The sequence below is a fragment of the Pseudoliparis swirei genome, chromosome 6, assembly GCF_029220125.1.
Source record: "Pseudoliparis swirei isolate HS2019 ecotype Mariana Trench chromosome 6, NWPU_hadal_v1, whole genome shotgun sequence".
Lineage (NCBI taxonomy): Eukaryota > Metazoa > Chordata > Actinopteri > Perciformes > Liparidae > Pseudoliparis > Pseudoliparis swirei.
In genome coordinates, this window is record NC_079393.1 from 18,667,546 (window position 1) to 18,690,165 (window position 22,620).

Below are 22,620 nucleotides of genomic sequence, written 5' to 3' on the forward strand. Positions count from 1 at the left end.
GGGACGTGGGCGAGCCGAGATCCTCTCGCGGAGGGAAAGTTTGAGCGTTTGGTTTCCGTGTTTGGTGGGTCCGTGTGGTGCAGTGCCTGACTTAACAGAAGGTGAGCGATAATATTTACTCGTTTACTATATTGGTACTTTAAATTCAAGCGATGAGGGATTAGCTGTGATGTTTAAACGGCTGATTGATTCCTCCAACGGACGCAACACATACGTTATTAGTGTAACGTTAGCGATAGCTTGTTTTAGCCGCTAGCTCGTCACGCAAAGACCTACCATGTTTAACATTTTTTTAATATAAATAAGTTTTGAAGACAGGCAAGAGTGACATTTCCATCAGCCCCCCCCCGCAGAACGACATTTTCGGATATTTTCGTCAATTCCAGGATGCTTTATTTTCATTGGTTGCTGGATTAAATTTTACCCAGATACGGGTTTTTTTCTGATTGGCTATTGTGTAGCCCATTTCTTTTTTTGGATTGGCTGATAAGTGGCACCTCACAGCAGAACTCCAGGGGAGCGCTTGATTCCTCCACGGTGAGGGCAGCGCGGCTCATGTTGGCGCGCTGCGGCACATTAAAACATTAAATAGCCGAGAGTTTTTTTTAGCGTGAGAAATACGATGTGTGGCGGGAGTGCGTGACTTAAGACCGAAATGCGTGAGTGTCACGCTCAATGCGTGAGACTTGAGAGCCCTGAAATAGTGAGCGAGAATAATAGTCGGGATAAACTATTGTCTTTGACATTAAATGGTCCCCTTGCGCCCTCTTTTGGATAAACACTAAACATGCAGGTCATACTGGGACGTTGCCGCATGCTTCATCTAGAAATGTATATTTAACTTGTAAAGTCTTCAAATAAAGCACGTTTCCCATTGTTCTTAAATTTGATGTGGACAGAAATTAAAGACTTCTTCTTTCTTCTCGGATTGCTGATTTTAGTGGCGGTTGTAGCCAATTCAGGTGAGACTAGTCCTGTTTGTGACCGTGAACATATCCGGTGTTTCCTAAAGGTCGCTTAATCATCCTTTTGTGTAGTGCTCCTCAATAATAATCCTCTTGTGATTCATTTGTCTCTGAACCTGATCCCCAAGTTAGTAACCACTAACCACAAGATCAATCTTGACACACCCATTATAATAGATACCGTGTTGAACTTATTTGCCTGATTTTGAGATAATACTCATGGAAAGGCCGTGTACGAGACCTCCCCCCCCCCCCCCCCCCCCACAAATAGGCAGGGATGTTAAAATAAATGTTCAATGGCTAAACAAATATCATAGCAAACTATTTTATCATTTCTTCAATGCAATCTGAAAATGTGCCTTTAAGTTAAAACATATATGAATGCACTCCTAACCTCTTTGTATATTAAACAGTACATTGTTTCACCACACAAACAAGGCCGGTGTTACACCCCTACTGGTTTTCAAACCTACTGGTTTCCCTACGCGTGCCTGCGTTGTGTTCTCTTCACATCTGCAGCGGGGCGTTGTCTGCTCACCAGATTCGTCACACATTCACAAACATATTGCTGGAGATCTTCAAGCCACCGTTCATATTCATTTCGGCGATTACGATTGTATAAGTGAGCAGTGCATCACAGCCACGGATGAAGAAATACATTTTCGAAAAAATAAAAAGATCGCCCGACCTGGTTTCGATCTCTTTCACGCAAAAGGAGACTGCACTCAAAGACGCAGTAGGGGCGAGATCCCCCTAGCGACGCTGGCACTCAGTGGCACTTGCCAGTAGTTGCCACAGCTACTCAGTGGCACTTGCCAGCAGGTGCCGCAGCTACTCAGTGGCACTTGCCAGCACTTGCCAGCAGATGCCACTACTAGTCAAAAAGTGCCACTACTAGTCAAAAAGTGCCACAGCTAGTCAAAAAGTGCCAGCAGACGGAGGGTCGGCCAGGCGCGTCTGCGGCATGTCTGCGCAGTGACGAGTCTGCGACGACTCAGTGACAAGCGCCATTAAAGTGCCCGGACAGCGGAAGAAATCACTTTCATGATCACAGAATGGAGGAGCTGCGGTTTAGCTAGATAGATAGATAGATAGCTAAAATAGCTAGATACACAGATGGATGTGTGTGTATATATATATATATATATAATTAGTGTCTTTTTGTAGACACTTACTTACAATATGCAATAAGATAGTGCTGTACATTACTGCTGTACTATATTTAATATTGTTTTGCTACTACTACGTTTCACTTCGTAATCTATTACACTTATATACCATGATATTGTAACGTCTCGGGCGTTATGGCACTGATGAGACGGGACGACGTTATTACTCCTCCTTTATTGGGCATCCACCAACACAGACAGTGTGCTCCTCTCGGCTCAGCAGCTCGAACATCAACAACAACGGTTCCCGTCAACCACCCTATACACACACATCCATCTGTGTATCTAGCTATTTTAGCTATCTATCTATCTATCTAGCTAAACCGCAGCTCCTCCATTCTGTGATCATGAAAGTGATTTATTCCGCTGTCCGGGCACTTCAGTGAAGCTTGTCACTGAGTCGTCGCAGACTCGTCACTGCGCAGACATGCCGCAGACGCGCCTGGCCGACCCTCCGTCTGCTGGCACTTTTTGACTAGTAGTGGCACTTTTTGACTAGTAGTGGCACTTTTTGACTAGCAGTGGCACTTTTTGACTAGTAGTGGCACTTTTTGACTAGCTGCGGCATCTGCTGGCAAGTGCTGGCAACTGCTGGCAAGTGTCACTGAGTGCCAGTGCTTACACTTTAGACTAACAGTGGCATCTCCTCAAACTAGAATTTCATGGAGGTATAACAGTATGACATGGTAAAAAAATTATTTATATATTTTTTTATTATTAAAGAAAGGCGGGTACATTATACATATCATGGTATATAAGTGTTATATATTACGAAGTGAAACGTAGTAGTAGCAAAACAATATTTAATATAGTACAGCAGTATTGTACAGCAATATCGTATTAAATATTGTAAGTAAGTCTAAAAAAATACATTATCTATGCAAGTCTGTGGCACTTGCCACAGACTTGCCACTGAGGTGCCAGTGAGTTGTCGGTGCCAGTGATTGCACTCGCCCTCTCTCCAAAGACGCGCAGTCTGTGCGCTGCGCCACCCGATATTAGTTTCAGCTCAAGTAATTTATATATTGATCCATTAAGTCACATTTCTTATGTTTTCATGGGAACAGTTTGGTTGAAGGGATCTGAAACAACTGGTTACCGTGAGCGGATATTTACACGTTGAAACATGTTTAGCGATGCTTGTTCGCAACACTTTTGCCACACAATACCGACGCATTTTGACAACAACTAATTGACTTATTCAGCGATGCTTTTATAAATAATATTCAGACTATCATAATACAAAAAATGTATTGATAAACTTTATTTACATATTCCACGAGTTTAGCAAATGCTTCACAGACCTCAAATCTTAAAATAAGCCGTCCAATTGCAAATCTTGTAATCAGAAGCAATTAATAACTTAGCGACATCAGTATAAATGGAAAAAGTGGCAGACACTGGACTTCTGCTGTCCAGCATGTTTTCTTTCACTGTATCTTGGCCGTTGTGTTTTTGTTTTTTTTGACGGCTATGAATAATTTGTGTGATATGTAAATATAGTTATTATTTTTGTATTATGGTATGCAAGTCTGAATATTATTTATAAAAGCATCGCTGAACATGTTTGGAAGCTTTAATATCCGCCCGAGGCTAGGGATGAGAATTGATAAGATTTTAACGATTCCGATACCTTATCGATTCCTGCTTATCGATTCGATTCTCTTATCGATTCTTTTGGGCAAGGGGTGAAAAAAAGAGCACAAACGGGTTTATTCACATTAATTTTCTTTTATATAATGCTGCACACACACAGTATGTATACATACACATTTACTTTTTTTAAATAAGCAAAAACATTTATACGATATTACTCTTGAACTTAAAATAAAACTTACATAACTTAAATAAAATGTATTCTGTTTAATTTAAACATGTTCCTAGAAATTACAGTGCTCCTTCCTTTTTTTTAAAGGGTATATGAACTGAGCTGCCAAAAATGAAACTAGCAGTGGCAAATACCAAGTGTGCACCATCAATTGTATGGATCATCAACAATTCTTGTGCAGAAAAATAAGCATGTCTGCTTTCTCCGGGAGGATACGCGATCTCTCAGGACTTATTGTGTCTCCAGCCGTGGAGAACACTCTCTCAGATGGAGGATGAACACAAAGATATGAGGAGGTGTACAAGATGTGCTCGCTGTAGCCTGTGACCCAGACAGACGACCAGCCTCTGAACCGGTCTGACTCTGAACCTCATCAGCTAAATGGGATGGCAATGGAGATTATTTATATAGTGAAAGCTGGTTTACACAATGAAACAAATGGCACTAACAAAATCGCTGAATTTGCTGAGCTGACATAAAGCCACATTAAGAGGGGAGGCAAACACGACCTCTGCCTCAATGTAGGGTGACAATGGAAGATTCTGTAGCTAAGCTAGCGTAGCTATATGCTAAGTTTAATAATGGATAAAAAATCGATATGCTCAGTTTAATAATGGGTTAACACGATAACGCGAACGTTTGCTGATAACACACGCCCTCCAATAATTAATACCGTTACGATCAAACATTTCTCAAAACTGGACTTTAAATCCAAACGTGAAGTGATCGATAATGGGAGACCAATGCCGGAGCTCAAATGTATGCTTCAAACGAAGGGACAGAAGATAACTTGATCGACTCCACACAATAAAGGCAAATGGCTTCACACAGTGAGTGGTTGTGATCACTTTGGAGGAGTTTACCTTGGACAGAAAGAGATGAAGCGCCGGCGTTAGCTGAGCTGCTGCTGCATCGAACACATGACATTCCTGTCATTTAATTCCATGCTGTGTTCAAATGCTTCTTCATATTAGTTGTATTTCCTCCCTTCGACGAAATAGATTTTTGACACACGTTACAAGTGGCGTAGTTGTCATTTTGTCGTGTGAAATAGAGCCAAACTTTAGAGCGCTTCTGCCTCGTTGCCATGTTTGCTGCAGTCTGAAGAAACTAAAAAAGTTTGCGCATGCGCAACGCCACAGAGGACCGTAAGCAGAACCGTTAAAGAATTTGGCTAACGATCCCAAACAATCGGTTCACTGGGAACAGGTTCTAAAACAGAACCGGTTCTCGATGCCCATCCCTACCCGAGGCAACTAGTTGTTTCAAATCCCTGACACCAAACAGTTCCCTGAACACGAGATGTGACATTAAGAATAACTTTTTAAATGTCTTATACTTCTGTGTTTACTGGTGGTGCAATCAGAAGCACCAGCGATGAGGAGGACATCATCTTTTTTGCTCGACAGAGATCGAATCCAGGTCGTTGCGATCTTTCATAAAAATACGTTCCTACATGTGTTTCTTCATGTGTGATGTGGTGCTTACTTGCACAACTGTAAATAGATGTGACATGTGGCTTCAAGAGCTCCAACAATATGTTCTACATTGTTTTGTAGATAGAACATTACTAGTCTTCAATTCTTCCTGTTGCTCAGTGTTCGCAATGTTTCTAATTTATTTTCACAGTACTGTAACGGACTGAGGGAAATGTTATGTTATAAATGTTATGTTCAGGATGTAAGTGAACGTCTCATGAGCTGGTAGCTGTGAGGCGTGTCTGTGATTGGAGAGCGAGTGATGTTGTTGTGTTGTGTGGTGTTGTGTTACGACTCGTTCGGAGCAGAGCTATGACCCGGAGCAGACGTGAAGCTGGTTGGGAGGCTTTCACGGCGTTTTGCTGTCGTTTTGGCGTAGGCTACGGCCAACAGTAGCCTGTTCTATGTTCCCTGAATAAACACCCTATAAACCATCTACGCCTCGTAGCGTTCCTGACCCAGGGTCGCTACAGTACCATCGTCATTGTATACTCGTCACGAAAGTCAATTAGTTGTTGTCAAAATGCGTCGGTATTGTGATGCAAAAGTGTTGCGAACAAGCATCGCTAAACATGTTTCAACGTGTAAATATCCGCTCACGGTAACCAGTTGTTTCAGATCCCTTCGACCAAACTGTTCCTATGAAAACATAAGAAATGTGACTTAATGGATCAATATATAAATTACTTGAGCTGAAACTAATATCTGGTGGCGCAGCGCACAGACTGCGCGTCTTTGAGTGCAGACTCCTTTTGCGTGAAAGAGATCGAAACCAGGTCGGGCGATATTTTTCTTTTTTCGAAAATGTATTTCTTCATCCGTGGCTGTGATGCACTGCTCACTTATACAATCGTAATCGCCGAAATGGATATGAACGGTGGATTGAAGATCTCCAGCAATATGTTTGTGAATGTGTGACTAATCTGGTGAGCGAGACAGAGCCCGCTGCAGATGTTAAGAGAACACAACGCACGCGCAGGGCAACCAGTAGGTTTGAAAACCAGTAGGGGTGTAACACCGGTTCCATTCAGCTGGCCCAGGGCCCGGTATTATGCATGCTAGTCAAGCGACAACCTCTCGTGCCGAGAAATGAAGCCAATGCAGAAGTGAAAAAAACCCGCATTTATTTTATTAGCTTTACTATAAAGTGAGTCGATTGCCACAGATCTCCATGTTAGAAATGCCAAACTTTACAGCAGGAATAAAACTTTCAATTGGATTGAGGCTTAGAGTTAGGCCTAGCCTAATTAAGGACATGGCTGCTTTGAGTGACATGTGAGTGCCTTACCGGGTCACTCACCCGGGCCGCCTCAGCTCCACCAACGATCCACCTTTGTCCATTCCTGGATTAGTTGGTAATGATGCCATGTCATCACTGCCAACAAGGTGACGCCACGTCAAAACGTCTATAGTATACGTTTATAGTAAATGACGATATGCGGCCACAAAGGTGTTTCCCATTATTTGGGTGCAGCGAAACAGAAGCCTCAAAAAGAGGCCTATCAACCACACTCTGAGTCAATATGGCGCTGGGCAATAGTTTCTGCACACCATTACAGGAATCGTGGCTTTATTCGCAAAACCTTCAGTTTAGGATAAAAAAGAGAGATAGAAATTGAGAAATATTCACGTGTTTCTTAAAGGTTGTCTAATCATCATTTTGTGTAGCAAAGGCTCTCCTTATTAATAGTCATCTTGCAACTTGTCATATTTCTGCAATTTCCCCACTGTGGCACTAATAAAGGAATATCTAATATAATCTATTTGTCTCTGAACCTGATCCCCAAGTTAGGAACCACTAACCACAAGATCAATAGTGACACACCCATTATAATACATACCGTGTTGAATATATTTGCCTGATTTTGAGGTAATAATCATAGAAAGGCCGCAAAACAGGCATTTCCCGAAAATATAGGCAGGGATGCTTAACATTTTTTTCGATGGCTAAACAAATATCATAGCAAACTATTTTGTCATTTCTTCAATGCAATCTGAAAATGTGCCTTCAAGTAAAAAAAAAAAAAGTGTGAATGCACTCCTAACCTCTTGGTATGTTTAACAGTACATTGTTTCACCACACAAGCGAGGCCTGTTGACATCGCCTCTCAAAGGAGTGCAGCGGTGGATGTCTTCTGCTTAACATTTGGTGGTCTGTGCTGTAAGTGCCGTTGGGTTTAAGTCATGCAGTTGTTTGAGGGTCCAACACAAAGAAGTGCAATTACTGTGCACAACAAACTACAGACTGCAGTCCATTTTATTACAAACTATATGTAAAATGATACTGATAAGATGGCCCCAGAGCCATTCGTAACACCTGTGCTTTTCAGACCAGTTCAATTGCCTGCTGGGTAAAAGGTCAACTTCCAGACTCTCTTGACAGACCTTTATATTGGCAGCTAGTTGTACATGTCCTTGGAATGTAAACACTGGCAGATAACATTAACGATGGCCCTATTCCATACAACTGTGAGATAAAAATTTAGAAATATTTAACAAGACCTAACATGTGAGCAGAGTATTTTATGTGAGGTTAGTGTGCAGGTGTTGCATAAAAAATGTCCACTCCCTGTATTGGAGGGAGTGCCGAAGCTGTCACTATGGGGTTGACTGATATAAAACGTTTGTAGGGAAACAGCTTTCTGACAGCATTGGATGGTTGTCTAATTTTTGTCGTATTATATAACTCGATTAACAAAAAAACGTTATCTATTTGTATCCTTACTGGTGATTGGACTTCATTTGATTGGTGTGGATATTCTTGATATTGTGGTCATCATCTGTATTATTCAACGGTCTGGGGACATCAGGGATGTGTCAGGTGAGGCATGAAAAGGAAAAAAACAAAGTGATAAAATCAAATACAAATAAATATTTTTCCACTGAAATTAGCTATAAATGGGATTCCTGTAAGATTCCGAAAATGTCAAGCATTTCTATAAACGCAATTGCTGAATTACTGCATGTCCTGTTCAAACAGACATGTGAGGTGAGGCAGCGATCCCTTACAAACTGGGTTGAGCGCATGCCTTTTGCGTTTTCATTGTTTGTCACCACTGTAATATTTGTTGACACTTTTATTTTACGGCGTGTCTCTCCATAGAGTAGGTTGTGTATTTCACGTATGTGTAGAACCTTTTTAGTCTCGCTGATCTGACATAAAACCGTAGTGGAAAAAGCAGATGGGAGGCAAACAATTCCTCTGTCTCAATGAGTGTGAGAGCCCGCGGGTTGATGCTTGTTCTGTCGTTGCTCCTCATCCTTCACGTTCATTTTAGTAAAGGCCTGCCTTTTTTTTTTTTTTTTTTATGAGCGAAAATTAATAATCGGAATAAACTCTTTGACTATAAATGGTCCCCTTGCGTTTGGATAAACACTAAACATGCAGGTCATACTGGGACGTTGCCTCATGCTTTATCTAGAAATATGTTGAACTTATAAAGTCTTCAAATAAGGCACGTTTTCCATTGTTCTTAAGTTTGATGTGGACATAAATTAAAGACTTATTCTTTCTTCTCGGATTGCTGATTTGAGTGGCGGTTGTAGTCAATGTAGGTGAGACTCCAGGCCTCTTTGTGACCGTGAACATATCCGGTGTTTCATGAAGGTTGTCTAATCATCCTTTTGTGTAGCAAATGTTCTCCTTATTATTAGTCATCTTGCGACTCCTCATATTTGTCTCTGAACCTGATCCCCAAGTTAGGGACCACCAACCACAAGATCAATAGTGACACACCCATTATATGTTGAACTTATTTGCCTGATTTTGAGGTATTACTCATAAAAAGGCTGCGTAACAGACATTTCCCCCAAAAATAGGCAGGGATGTTTAATAAAAATTTCAATGGCTAAACAAATATCATAGAAAACTATTTTGTCATTTCTTCAATGCAATCTGAAAATGTGCCTTCAAATAAAACAATATATGAATGCACTCCTAACCTCTTGGTATATTAAACAGTACATTGTTTCACCACACAAACGAGGCCTGCTTACATCGCCTCTCAAAGGAGTGCAGCAGTGGATGTCTTCTGCTTAACAGTTGGTAGTCTGTGGTCTAATAAGATGGCCACAGAGCTATCATTACTGTAATTAGTAACACCTGTGCTTTTCATACCATGACAAGTTAAAAATGCCTACTGTGTAAAAGGTCAATTTCTACACTCTTGACGGACCAGTATGAGGGCAGCTCTTTGTACATGACCATGAAAGGTAAACACCGGTGCAATAATAATAATGTACACTTCTATTAATCCCGTCTCTGTATTTGACCCATCAGTAGTTATTCAGGAGCAGTGGGCTGCAGCGAGGCGCCCGGCGAGTAACTGGGGGTTCAATGTCTTGCTCATGCGCACTTCAACATGTAACTATGGGGAGAGCGGGGATCGAACCAGGAACCTTGTGGTTACCGGATGTCCTCTCTCCCCATGAGCTCTTCCCACAACCTCTGGTGCCGAGAAATGAAGCCAATGCAGAAGTGAAACAAAACGGCAGTTATTTTATTAGCTTTACGATAAAGTGAGTTGATTGTCACAGACCTCCATGTTAGAATTGCCAAACTTTACAGCAGGAATAAACTAGTATACAACCGTTTTTGGTCTCTAGCCAATTACCAGAGGTTGAATTGTTATATAACTCAAAACTTTGAATTGTATTGAGGCTTAGAGTTAGTCATGGCTGCTTTGAGTGACAGGTGAGTGCCTTGCCAGGTCACTAGTTGCTAGCTGTCTGCTTCGCTGCGTCACCCGCCTCAGCTTCACCGACGATCCACCTTTACTACTCTATTGGGTTCATATACTTGTAACTCTGAGTAGTACTTCTGTGGGGTACATGGAGTACCGAGTACCGCTATCCTTAATGTCATTGGCAGCCTGCCATGTTTTTTCTACGTAAAACATTGTCAATAGCACATTAAAAAAAACATAGCACAGTAAAAAACATAGAAATAAAATAATATTAAAATAAATATTTCTCGACTGATCCGTGATATAAATGTAATTCCTGTAAGATTCTGACAATTTTAAGCTTTTCTATGAACAAAATCGCTGAATTTGTCCATATCTTGTTCAGAGACATGTGAGGTGAGGCAGCGATCCCTCAGTTGAGTTGTGATGGCAAATAAAAAGCACATGGAGGGTGCAGAGGAAATCGTTCTCTGAGCCGCTATAAATTACTTTGGTCAACTCAGCAGACATTCGGATCTCCAATGTCAAATCAGCAGACACTGAAATGTGTGTGCACCTATATTCTGCCATTCATAGTGAACACATTCAAACGACTCAGATCAGGAACAGGCGAGGGATTTTGCAAAGTTAGCGGAAAGATCCAAATATTCTGTGTTAATAACAAATGTAGGGAATATATGAATATACTTGAGGTCATTTTGCCTTTCATTTCCTCAAAATCTCTACAGTAATATATTTGGAAAATAAACGTAACAAAGGTTCTCATAAACAAGAAACCAGGGAAAGTTGAATATGACATTTGAAGGATCTGCTTTTATATCAGTTCAAATATTGGGAAATTATAAATATAATTTATTTTAAACTGATTGCCTTTTAATTTCCTCAAAAGCTACAGTAATAGACATAAACGTAGCAGGGCTTTATGAACAAGAACCCAGTGAAAATGTTAGCTAACCAATGAAGGACATGTTTTTATGACAGATTAAATAGTATAATTTGATAATATTATAATGTTCAAAACCTCAATTGAACACATTACAGTGGTCAAACTTCATATGTTATTGTAATGTTATTTCATGTAATGTCCAAAATGATGTTGTTTTTACTTGTTTCAAACTGGACACATTATTGCATAAATATAGGCTATCTTGTCCTTTTTGGGCTTTCCAAGCCCTCGTACCGTAACACCAGGAATAGACGATCATAACATTTCAACTAGCGGCGAATGGTGGCGTAAGCTACTTGTAACGCTGAGTACCTCGCCGCACTGCTCTGCGGAACATGGAGTACCGTCTCCTTGAAGTCATTGCCAGCCTGCCATATTGTGTCCTCATAAAACACTGTCAATAGCGCAAGAGGCCTCAGGGGGCGCTGTTTCTACCAGGACGTCCTCTGGAGGCCACTTGACAAATAAAAAAAGGGGGCAGGCTGTGTCTACAAATCGGTGCTCTCATTCATGCAGTGTGTAGCAGTCCCAGCAGACGGCGGAGCAGTGACACAACCTCTTGAGAACCGAAAGCGCGGCTCCTGCGACCGATAGCAAGGGTCGGTGAGTGATTATCCTCCTTTTTTCACTCCGCGTCGCATTGGCTCTTACTCGGCAGTTTTGGAAGAAGCTGTGCAAATATGGCTGCCATATATATATATATAAATAAATATTATATGTTTTTTTTGTTTTTTGTTTAAATACATCGACGAGCAAAATCCCTTTTTCGGCAGCTGCCGTTATCTCTGCTCGGTCCATGTCGGTGTTGCGTTTCCTCGTCGGCCCGGTGCTTCAAGCTGTGCGGTGTTTACATGACGTACAGTCGATTTCCATGGCATGAACACAACCGGTTGTGTCTGCTTCGGTCCGGAGCCGTCAGACATTAAGTTTACAGTAGAGCTTGACTTGTGAAGGTCGTAGCTAAACCTCGAGGGGAAGTGTTGATTGCGCTCGCAGCCGAAGCTCTCGGGTTGAATGTTGATTTGAGGCTGTGGTCACGATGATAAGAGGCCTCTGCTGGATATCTGCATGAAGCCTTCAACCTGCTATGGCTTTACTAATTGTCTTGCGATCTCACGTTGAACGGTCCAGGTGGTTAGCATTCATGTGCCGTTCATCACATGCATGTGGGCTAAAGTCTATGTAAAGGTCATCCATTGACAACCGCATGTACAGACAGCTCTGTTTTTTATAGTGCATGTATATGTGTTTTTTATACAATAATACATATAATATAGGCTGTGATGATATGTGTGTGCTTAAGATGTATAGCTATAAGAATCACCTGCCAGTTGAAGGTCAGTAAAACCGTCCTGTCATGGTGTACTTTTTGTAGCTTCCTTAAAGTAGAGATCACACACTTGGTTTAATTGTATAGGACTAAAAACCGCTGGCTCTTTGGATTAAAATATAGAAATGTGTATCTGCTCCATATGTACCTCCTTTAAGCAAAACCACGTGGGCAGGATACTTCATATCACGCCAACATAAATGTAACCTCCAAATGATAAGCGAGGGAATGTGTGTGATGTTGACGTGTTCATTAATGGCAACTAGCCATATGCGTTGTGTGGTGGTGTGTGTGTAGTTCATGATGCAGCTCTGCAACAATAAGTGCACGAAGAAGACCAGCGGGCTGCGTGACGTGAGTCATCAACAATAAACGGCTTTTTACATCGGCAACTTGTATGCAAAGTGGCCAAACGCAAATTATATAGAATATTCAAAACAAAAGATTTGTTTTTGGTGGGTGGCTTGATTGTGGCAACGACGGGATGTGCTCGGTGACATGGGAGGGTTCGTGAGTTCTACGTTTTCCGATTTTTCCGCCGGTATCCAAGCGGCGCAGCGCTGCGACCTTTCCCCTAGTTTCTGCAGCACAGGGTGGATCATGTGATGCTGTAAAGTCGCTGGGGGGAGGGGTCTGGCTCTGTGCAGGGTGCTGCTCTGTGGATGGGTGCTCCTTCCGACGGTGGGAAACCGGAAAACGGAGACGTGTCTTGCTTTCAGAGTGCTCTTGATGAATGACATAAAAAAGGAGTCTTCAAAGCAAAACGTAGCTTTTCAGACGTAAACGTGAGTTCTGCAGAAAAACGCTGCTGCGGTTTTAGCGGAAAAGGAAAGTTGAAACCCAAATTCATTACGTACGCGTTGTTACAATGCGACGCCAAACATGAACGTTACTGTGAAAACATCCGTGTTATTATTAATTTAACCAGCGGCGGATTAAACGAGCTAAACCGGTACTTTTAAAACGATACCGGTGCCTGAACCGATACCTTTTTTTTTTTTAACGCACAATGAGGACATTAAAAACCTCTTCGGCCATATTCCCTGTAGAAGCCGTTATCATGGAGCACTGACACACAACGGATATCAGACTGTTAACATACACAAGATATGTTCTCCATTATATGATGTGATATGTATTGTCATGTGCAGACCTTATAGGGTTAATCCTGTCACTGTGTTGATGGGCAAAGAGAACAACCAATCAGAGGGACTGAAGATGACACGTGACAAATAAAGTTTTGCTTCTGACAGGAGAGTTACACTGAAACAAAGTGATGCCCCACGGTCTTTATTCCTCAGTCATTATATTCCCGGTAACACCGGGTATACAGCCGGGACCGCTGTACATCAACACAGCTACGAGCTAGCTTAAACATGGTTATAATGGATAATTTATTATTTCGTGGCCTACTTTTATGAATGCAAGACTTGCAGTCAACGTTACGGTACTAATCTGAGTTAAGGCTGCTCGTCATAATCGGTCTCCACGTGTTCAGTGGGACCGGTGACTGCCTCCCCGTAGCGCCCAGCCTGACGCTGGTGTGCTCGACACGGGCTCACTAGTCACACACGGCGCAGCCTCCGCTGAGAGGCTATCGTAACCTGCTGCCAGGGCGGAGTCACCAGAAAAGTTCACAACAATAGTTTTTTTTCAATTTCAATCGGCTCAGGCACAGGAAAGAAGCACCGAAATGTGCGTTGCGTTTCGGTCCGGGTAATACCTGTTGTATTGGAACCGGTGCCACATTGGCACCGGTTTCCGGTACCCAACCCTACTCACAATGCTACAACTAGAGTTACATCATTCAGGGGCTGGTGGTCTGTCGTTCAAACTGAATGCTGGTCTCTGTTACCGGCCATGGTCAAATAAAGGTTGCATTTGAAGTGAATAAAGCATGTGATCTGGGAACAATAACCATGCCATATGTTGGTTACTTGGTAGGTTTAACATGCTTGTCCCATACAATACCAGAAAAAGCATCATTTATATTGGCGGAAATATGGCAACCTGCAGCGCCGGAATAATGACTTCTGATTTCAAATAGCTGTCACAGGTGCTGTTCAATTTGAAAGTTTGTTCTGATATTTGCCTGACCACAATTAATAAGCAACGTTGCAATATCGGGATGCAGTGATTGTACAACGTTGTTTGTTATGAGTCATTATCCACGTTGTGGTACATTTAATAGATAGTAATTGCATCTGCATGAACAAACAGTGTGAGAACATTGTAGGACTAGAGCGGAGATGTAGGCGAGTTAATGCTTTTGACTGACATCTCCCTTTACCTTTTATGTTCAATATAAACCTACTTGAAACTTCCTTATCACTAACTGCATTATTTGCTCTTTCCTTTTCCTCAGTGACCCTGTACAGTAGCAGCCAACATGGCAGAAGCTCACCAGGCGGTGGCCTTCCAGTTCACGGTCAGCCCGGATGGCATCGACCTACACCTGTGCCACGAGGCGCTACGCCAGATCTACCTCTCTGGCCTCCACTCCTGGAAGAAAAGGTTCATTCGCTTCAAGGTGAGAGGAGTTCGACATATGGGAGAGCAAAGTCTACCGGGCTGCTGGGGAATTTGTTTGTTACATTTTTATGATCTTTAACTGATTAACTGTTTCTCTTTTTGTTCTCTACTATTGGCATCTCACAACAGTTCCTATTAATTTCTGTTAATCAATAAATATTCAGTCGGTAATGCTATGTTTTCATTTATTGATTGCCGTCCTACTCTAAATTGATTTGTTGGGTTACACTAACTTGCCTACACTGGAAGGTGACTAACTCTGAAACAATCAGCCAACAGTGACGGTAACTTTCCAGTCTATTCTATTATCTAATAGCCTTTGGCCGAGTTGACTGTCTGTTTACATACCATCACACTGAGGCCAAACCCACAACAACGTTCCTCTTTGTTTATCATCAAGACTCAAAACACTGTCAACTAGAATGTGCACTCGGTAGAGCGCATACCTTCACATATCACAAGATTGGGCATTGAATTATGAACATTTTGACATTAGTTGCATGCCAATTGGATACAAATTGACCGTGCTATGGTAAAAAGAAGATTTTGACCTATCCATGACTTTGACCCGATTGATCCCAAAATCTAATCAAATGGTCCCCGGATAATAACCAATCATCCCACCAAATTTCATGCGATCCGGTTTAAAACTTTTTTTGTTATGCGAGGAACACGCATACAAATAAATAAATACACGGCGATCAAAACATAACCTTCCGCATTTTCAATGCGATGGTAATAATTCGATGGTTGTAAAAACAAAACCTGTACAGATTGTTGGCGCTCTGTGACTCGGATGACGTTTGCCATCTTTTCTCTGGTTTACCTTTCCACAGAATGGGATAATGACTGGTGTGTACCCGGGCAGCCCTGGTGGGTTCATGGTAGTAGTTGTCTCCTACATGTCCTACAATCAATATAGACAGCTGGATCCCTCTATGGGCTTGATTGCCAAGCTGGGTCAACACATGCCCATCAGGTAAGTCCACTGACACCATGAAGCTAATTAATAACAAAGTGTTGAGAAAAGCCCCTGTTTTGGGCCCAATATGCAGCGCTGTTTTCACATCTAGACATAGTCGTGCTATTTTGTTCACAAGTTGGCACAGTGCTTGAGAGGAAACCTGCAGTTTGGCAATAACAGGTGTTGAATAACTGGTATGCTGACGGTTACAGCATGTTCAAATGCCCCATCTTGTCAAACGTGAACAGCAACGCTGATGGAATGTGTTTGACGTAGTGTCTTAATTTTTCCATGTGCGGTGGCTGTTTACGAGAAAACTCACAGGCCTGTCTGCTCCAGCACCTCCTCCAGTGGCAGTTTAAGGAGGTGCTGGTGTAGTTACAGATTTTGAAGTAGTTATCTTATTTTTCCACATTTTTGGTCCAACTGTCCACCACACCTCTTCTTGTCTGCCAACAATTTTAATCATGTTTAGGGATATTATTTATTTCCTTTCAATATAAAATGTGGACGCCTCTCTTGTCAACAATGTTTGGGATTTACCCTCAAGTCAAGGATCGTGTTAATGCCCGTATTGTTAAGGTTATTTCAGGCTTATCTTTTGTGTATGGTTAGAGATCACCTGTTGTTGCAAACAGTGTGAAAGCCATGCCACTTAAGTTTATAAAAATGGCAAATCATCGGTAACACTGATTAATAAAAGGTTTAGGAGATGTCCGTTGGCAGTTGATCAATCATTGAGCATGTGTTGTAATCCTGTCAAGATAAGGGAAAAGCAGTGTTTATCAGTCAAGATCTCGAGAGACTTTTGACTGGGCCAAGTCTAAATGACATCATGCTCTTAATCGTTCCATTATCTTCTTGTAGTGCACTCTGTCTCAGATATGTTTGTAGTCACTTTATTATATTTATTTATTACACCACAGCATCTCATTGATCTTTTTTAATTCTCCATACGTTGATTGAGAAAGTGTTTATTTGCTGATCTTGCATTAACCCCCTCTGTATGTGTCACCCCCCCCCCCCCCCCCCCACATACACTTCTTTGTCTCTGTCCACAGTCGATACATATCCACTGACAACCAGAGGATAGTTGGAGGGGTTCTGGTGGGCACGGGCCTGTGGGTCACCATAATCATGATTATGAGGAATGTCCTAAAGTCCCTGTTGTCGTGGCACGGCTGGATGCATGCCCGCCACGGCTCTGTGTCCTCGTCCACTCGTCTGTGGCTGGTGAGACAATGAATAGGCTCCTCTGTTCAATTCACTTTAGACAGGAATGTTTCATGCAATTCCTTTCAGTAAATTATAACATTTTGGCCACCTCTCGTACAAGACACAGTCAGAACATTTTGAGAGCCAGAAAAGAGCTGAAACAAACTCTAAACAATCTCTAACCGACAAGGCCTTGACTACTGTTCTTCATTTAATGTGGATATTATAAATTCAACAGGAATTAACTTTTTATATTACAGCGCTGAACTGAATTTAAGTTATGATTAATTATAATTAGGGCTGTCAGCGTTAACGCGTTAATCTATGCGATTACCGCGTTAACGCACTAAAATATTTTAACGCAATTAACGCAACTTTGTTTACTTCCGGTGTTCGTTGAAGTTTTTACACTCAAACCGAGTGTCAAACCGCGGCAGTACGGTTTAACACTGTTTCCGTTTTTAAAACTATTATTTCTCCGCGAAAATAAGGAGCAGAAATCAGTTTAAACTCGTGGATGAATCAGTCGGGTTTCCTCCTCCGCTCCTTCCTCCCGTCTCCCCCTCTGATACACAGAGGAACAGAGGGGCGACGTGTCGGGTGACGCGGCGCGGAAAGAACTCGTCACACGAAACCTTCACCGTGATTGGTCAATCCGTTTGTCAGTCAACATTTTGGGGAAAAAACAACCAATGAACACTCAGTAAATCACAAAGGACCTCCCACCTCACATGTAAGGCTCATTCGCAGCCTGTCAGTCAGAGAACCAGAGAACACGGCACGAGGACAATGTGCCTCATATATAGAGAGCTGAGATTGTTCTGGAATGTTTGATGTATAACACGTGGGTATGTGTCATATGCAAACGCCTTTAAAAGGTGAATTTACATTTTTTTGTAAAATGTATAAAATGCCCCCAGCCTCCAGAGGGTTAACGTGACATATTTGAATGTCAGTCAGTTACCAAGGCCACTGGTTCTGCTGCTGTTCAAGATTCAAGATTCAAGATGTTTTATTTGTCACATACACACACAGGGTGTGCAGTGAAATGAAAGTGGCAATGCTCAGCAGGAATGTGCAAGGGCGACAAGTACACACTATTTACAATAAAAAACAACACAATATTTACAGTAAGTGTGTGTGTGTGTGTGCCTAAGAGGGGCAGTTGTGTGGGTCTATGTGGGGGTCCTGGTGAGGTCGGAGTTCACAGTCCTGATGGCCTGAGGAAAGAAACTCCGTCTCAGTCTCTCTGTTCTTGCAGCGTGACTACGGAGGCGCCTGCCTGACCGCAGCAGCTGAAACAGTCTGTTGTTGGGGTGGTGAGGATCCTTCATGATCCTGCCGGCTCTGGTTCTGCACCTCCTGGTGTACAAGTCCTGCAGGGTGGGGATTGTAGTTCCAATAGTGCGCTCAGCCGAACGCACTACTCTCTGCAGAGCCTTCCTGTCCTGAGCGGAGCAGTTGCCAAACCAGGCTGTGATGCTTCCTGTCAGGACGCTCTCTACAGCTCCAGAGTAGAAGGACTGAAGGATCCTCTGGGAAACTTTAAATTTCCTCAGCTGCCTGAGGTGGTAGAGGCGCTGCCTTGCCTTTCTCACCAGAGTGTCTGTGTTCGTTGACCATGTCAGATCCTCGGTGATGTGTGATTCAGTGTTAAAGATGACAGGACCAATGGGGTCTCAATATACTTTTTTTTTTTTTTTTACTAATCTGAATGTTTCACTGAAGAAACAATTTATCATCCACGATATTAAATACCTCGCTGGCACTGTATATGTAGGAGCCTCATTGAAAACACAGCTCTGTGTGAAGTTTTGTCTTTAAAAAGAAGGGAAAAAAACTTGTAATCGCGATTAATGAATTTCAAAATGTGCGATTAATTAGTTAAATTTTTTTTAATCGATTGACAGCCCTAATTATAATGCACATATGCACTATATATATTCTAAGTATTCTATGCATTGCTGTAGCACTTCAATAACATGTTGGTTTAGCTCTTAAAAATACCCATAATATAGTTAACTGTATTTTAATTAGCTAAATTCCAAATTGAGTCAAAGTTACAATTGCAAGACTGAGTGCTTGGTCCTTTTAGTTGAACCCACTGGTTACGTGTTTGTACACTGTTTGCCCAAAGGTTTCTAGAAGAAACACCAAGTGTCACCTTGAGTTCCTTTTGACCTCTGACTGCCCCCCTTCTTTTCCAGGTATTAGTGAAGGTGTTCTCTGGCCGGAAGCCAATGCTCTACAGTTTCCAGAACTCCCTGCCTCGACTCCCTGTTCCCAGTATCAAGGACACCTGCAGAAGGGTATTTTCCACATGTCATGTTCCACCCTGTACGAGCTGGTGATTTGTGCACATTCCTTCTGGGTCATAATGGTCTTGGTGATTGTACTGGAACCAACGATTGCAGTCCAAAGAAAATCAAAAGGCAATCCAAAATATTCTATGAATAACCAATTGAGATGAAAGCCATTTAATACCATCGAGTGTCATGTCAAAATAGGCGCCCCTATTTCCTTTCTAGGTGTGTAGAGTAGCAGATCTTTCTTTTGACGGGCAGCATTTGGTGAGCGTCATGTGAGACGCTGCTGCGTTGGCCGGTCTCCCTCCGCCTTATCGGTCAGGGGGAAGAGCAGAGACGACGATTCTAGCCCATTGGCTCTCTCCTCGTTTCAAACTGTTGACCATTTGCTTCACTCATTTCTCTGTGTTGCCAGTATCTGGAGTCAGTGCGTCCACTGATGGAGGATGAGCAGTACGAACGGATGGAGGGCTTGACTAAAGATTTTGAGAAGAAGCTGGGACCGAGACTGCAGTGGTACCTCAAACTCAAGTCCTGGTGGGCCTCCAACTATGTGAGTTAGAAAATAATTCTCCTCTCCTTTCTCTCTTCGGTCAGATCTTTGGACGCTGTCCTGAGACTTGAATTCAGCTTATCTCTGTCGAGCAAAATCGGCTTGTCAATATATGTTACCCCCTCCCCCCCTCCCTCTCTTTGTGTGGCACAGGTCAGTGACTGGTGGGAAGAGTACATTTACCTGAGAGGCCGTGGGCCCATCATGGTCAACAGCAACTATTATGCCATGGTAAGACATCTTTACCCGTGTGTCTCTGAACAACCGCTCAGCCTTTTGTTTAAAGATTAAGCCTCTTCGTGATTCATCCTCAAAGTGTGTGTTTGGTGTTCCAAATAAATATCACACGCTTTCAATACTTTCGTGATGATTGTGACCCCCAACAGCTGTGATAAGTGGTGAGGTAAAATCAAATGTCAAACTCATTTGTCACTAGACTAATGTGTCACTTCCAGGTGCTATGACTGAGATTATGTTGATAATTGTAAGTGACGTATAGTGAGATGAGCTTTTGAGCAGCTTTATGACAGCTCTGCCAAACTAAATTGTAAATCATAGATAAAAAGGCGTCAATCTGAAGAGAGTTTGATTGAAATTAAATCCTACAGTTATAGCTTCTTACAACTAAACTTTCTAAGATAAGATTATTTTTACTGCGCACCACTTTTCTTATCTTGTGTGTCATATTCATTGAAAGTTGGAGTAAATATCTTGGAACGGACACTCCATTAGCAGCATAAAGCCGGGCATCTTTGTCTCAGGGGAACTCCTTCCAGCTACAATCGTTCTCAAGCTCTTCAGCATCGTGGCTGGCAAAGCTGCGATCCCTGTATTACGTTGTGTTCTTACTTTGACCAGTGGGCAGGCTGAATCCTCCAAACCCCTGGCAGATTTGTGATCATGGACCCGGTGAAGTCATCGGGATAATGATCAAGAACTGAGGGTCTACACAACCCTCAGCGCCCTCTGTCGGTTTCTATCTGAATGAGAGAGAGCGTAGACTGTAGGGGCTGTTTTGTCTTTGTTCGGTTATTAAATAGATCATGTAAATAAGACATGCCAGCAAAAACCTCTGTTTTCAGCTTCCACCCCATGGATCAAGCCTCTGCTCTTGCTTACAAAGCCATTTCACGTCAGTGAAACGACACTCGCATGCTTGAAATGGCAGTTCATGAGAGGACTGTGTGCACACAGTCCTTGACCGAAATAAAAACAAATAACCTATGGAGGGATCATACAGGGACATTGTGTTCAGGCTGTTTGCATTTTACAAGTCACGTCTTATGCCCTGGATGTGTCGGGGGGGGAAATGTGAGTGAGTATTAATTGATGGCTTTCAATCTCCTTTTCCCCCAGGACTTCCTGTATGTGTTCCCCACCTCCATCCAGGCTGCCAGAGCAGGAAACTCCATCCATGCCATCATGCTCTACAGGAGAAAACTGGACAGAGCCCAGGTCAAACCTGTGAGTAAAGAGCTCTCTCCTCCCTGATTGACTTCTCAAATGATTGTGTTTAGCTTTGGTTGAATCAATTCAATTCAATTCAGTTTATTTGTATAGCCCAATTTCACAAATTACAAATTTGTCTCGGAGTGCTTTACAATCTGTACACATAGACATCCCTGCCCCAAAACCTCACATCGGATCAGGAAAAACTCCCAAATAACCCTTCAGGGGGAAAAAAAAGGGAAGAAACCTTCAGGAGAGCAACAGAGGAGGATCCCTCTCCAGGATGGACAGAACAATAGATGTAATGTGTACAGAAGGACAGATTTAGAGTTAAAATACATTCAATGAATATGACAGAATGTATGAATAGTTCATAGTAGGCATATTCCACGATGGAGACCTCCACAATCCATCAGGCAGATGGCGGTGGGGAGGAGGAGTGGGCGGAGTCTCAACAGGACAGTGGCGTAGTCAGGAGCAGGAATTCCACGACCCAGACCTCGATGATCCATCAGGCAGATAGGATCTATGCCGTCTCATAGGGTCCGATGACCCCATGAGACGTGAAGTCAAAAGGACTCCGGGGAGAAAGCAGAGTTAGTAACGTGTGATTGAGAGATGAAAATTCATCCTTAAGGAGAGAAAAAAGAGGAGATAGGTACTCAGTGCATCCTAAAACGTCCCCCGGCAGCTATAAGCCTATAGCAGCATATCAAGGGGCTGGACCAGGTGAACCTGATTCAGCCCTAACTATAAGCTCTGTCAAAGAGGAAGGTCTTAAGTCTACTCTTAAACGAGGTGACTGTGTCTGCCTCCCGGACTGAAATTGGAAGCTGGTTCCATAAAAGAGGAGCTTGATAACTAAAGGCTTGATAATCACATTCCTTGATATAAACTATGATATCTCATATTGATCCTTAGTAAATGTTTAACTTTATCATTTATTATTCATTGATGTCTAGCTCTTATGACGGTGTGTTTGCCTTTTTAACTTTACAATGAGAGCTGCTTATCTTTCACAACAACCTCGTGTAGCCGGTTTGTTAACGTGATGATGTAGATCCGTGATGATGTCGTCAGATCACTGTGGCGAACTAACTTTGGAATGTACCTCGCTCTGTGCTTTCCGACGGAAGTAGAGCTACGATGGCTGGCAAAGCAAAATCACATCGCGTTTTCGAAAGACGTAATGATTAAGGG

The 22,620-nt window shown here is 42.4% G+C and overlaps 1 protein-coding gene across 4 annotated transcripts in view; it reads left to right on the plus strand.

Annotated features, from left to right (window-relative positions):
- The first annotated feature begins 11 nt into the window (after nucleotides 1-11).
- Nucleotides 12-22,620, plus strand: part of cpt1ab (carnitine palmitoyltransferase 1Ab (liver)) — a 33,813-nt gene continuing 11,204 nt past the window's right edge. For 2 of the 4 annotated variants that reach the window (XM_056416863.1, XM_056416866.1), the window contains exons 1-9: nucleotides 12-101; nucleotides 11,588-11,674; nucleotides 14,767-14,931; nucleotides 15,770-15,912; nucleotides 16,959-17,130; nucleotides 19,320-19,421; nucleotides 19,834-19,971; nucleotides 20,125-20,202; nucleotides 21,328-21,435. In XM_056416863.1, the coding sequence (XP_056272838.1) occupies nucleotides 14,791-14,931; nucleotides 15,770-15,912; nucleotides 16,959-17,130; nucleotides 19,320-19,421; nucleotides 19,834-19,971; nucleotides 20,125-20,202; nucleotides 21,328-21,435 (882 nt within the window). In that variant the 5' untranslated portion in view covers nucleotides 12-101; nucleotides 11,588-11,674; nucleotides 14,767-14,790. The remainder of the gene's footprint in view (nucleotides 102-11,587; nucleotides 11,675-14,766; nucleotides 14,932-15,769; nucleotides 15,913-16,958; nucleotides 17,131-19,319; nucleotides 19,422-19,833; nucleotides 19,972-20,124; nucleotides 20,203-21,327; nucleotides 21,436-22,620) is intronic. The other 2 variants (XM_056416864.1, XM_056416865.1) reach the window with 2 other exon arrangements.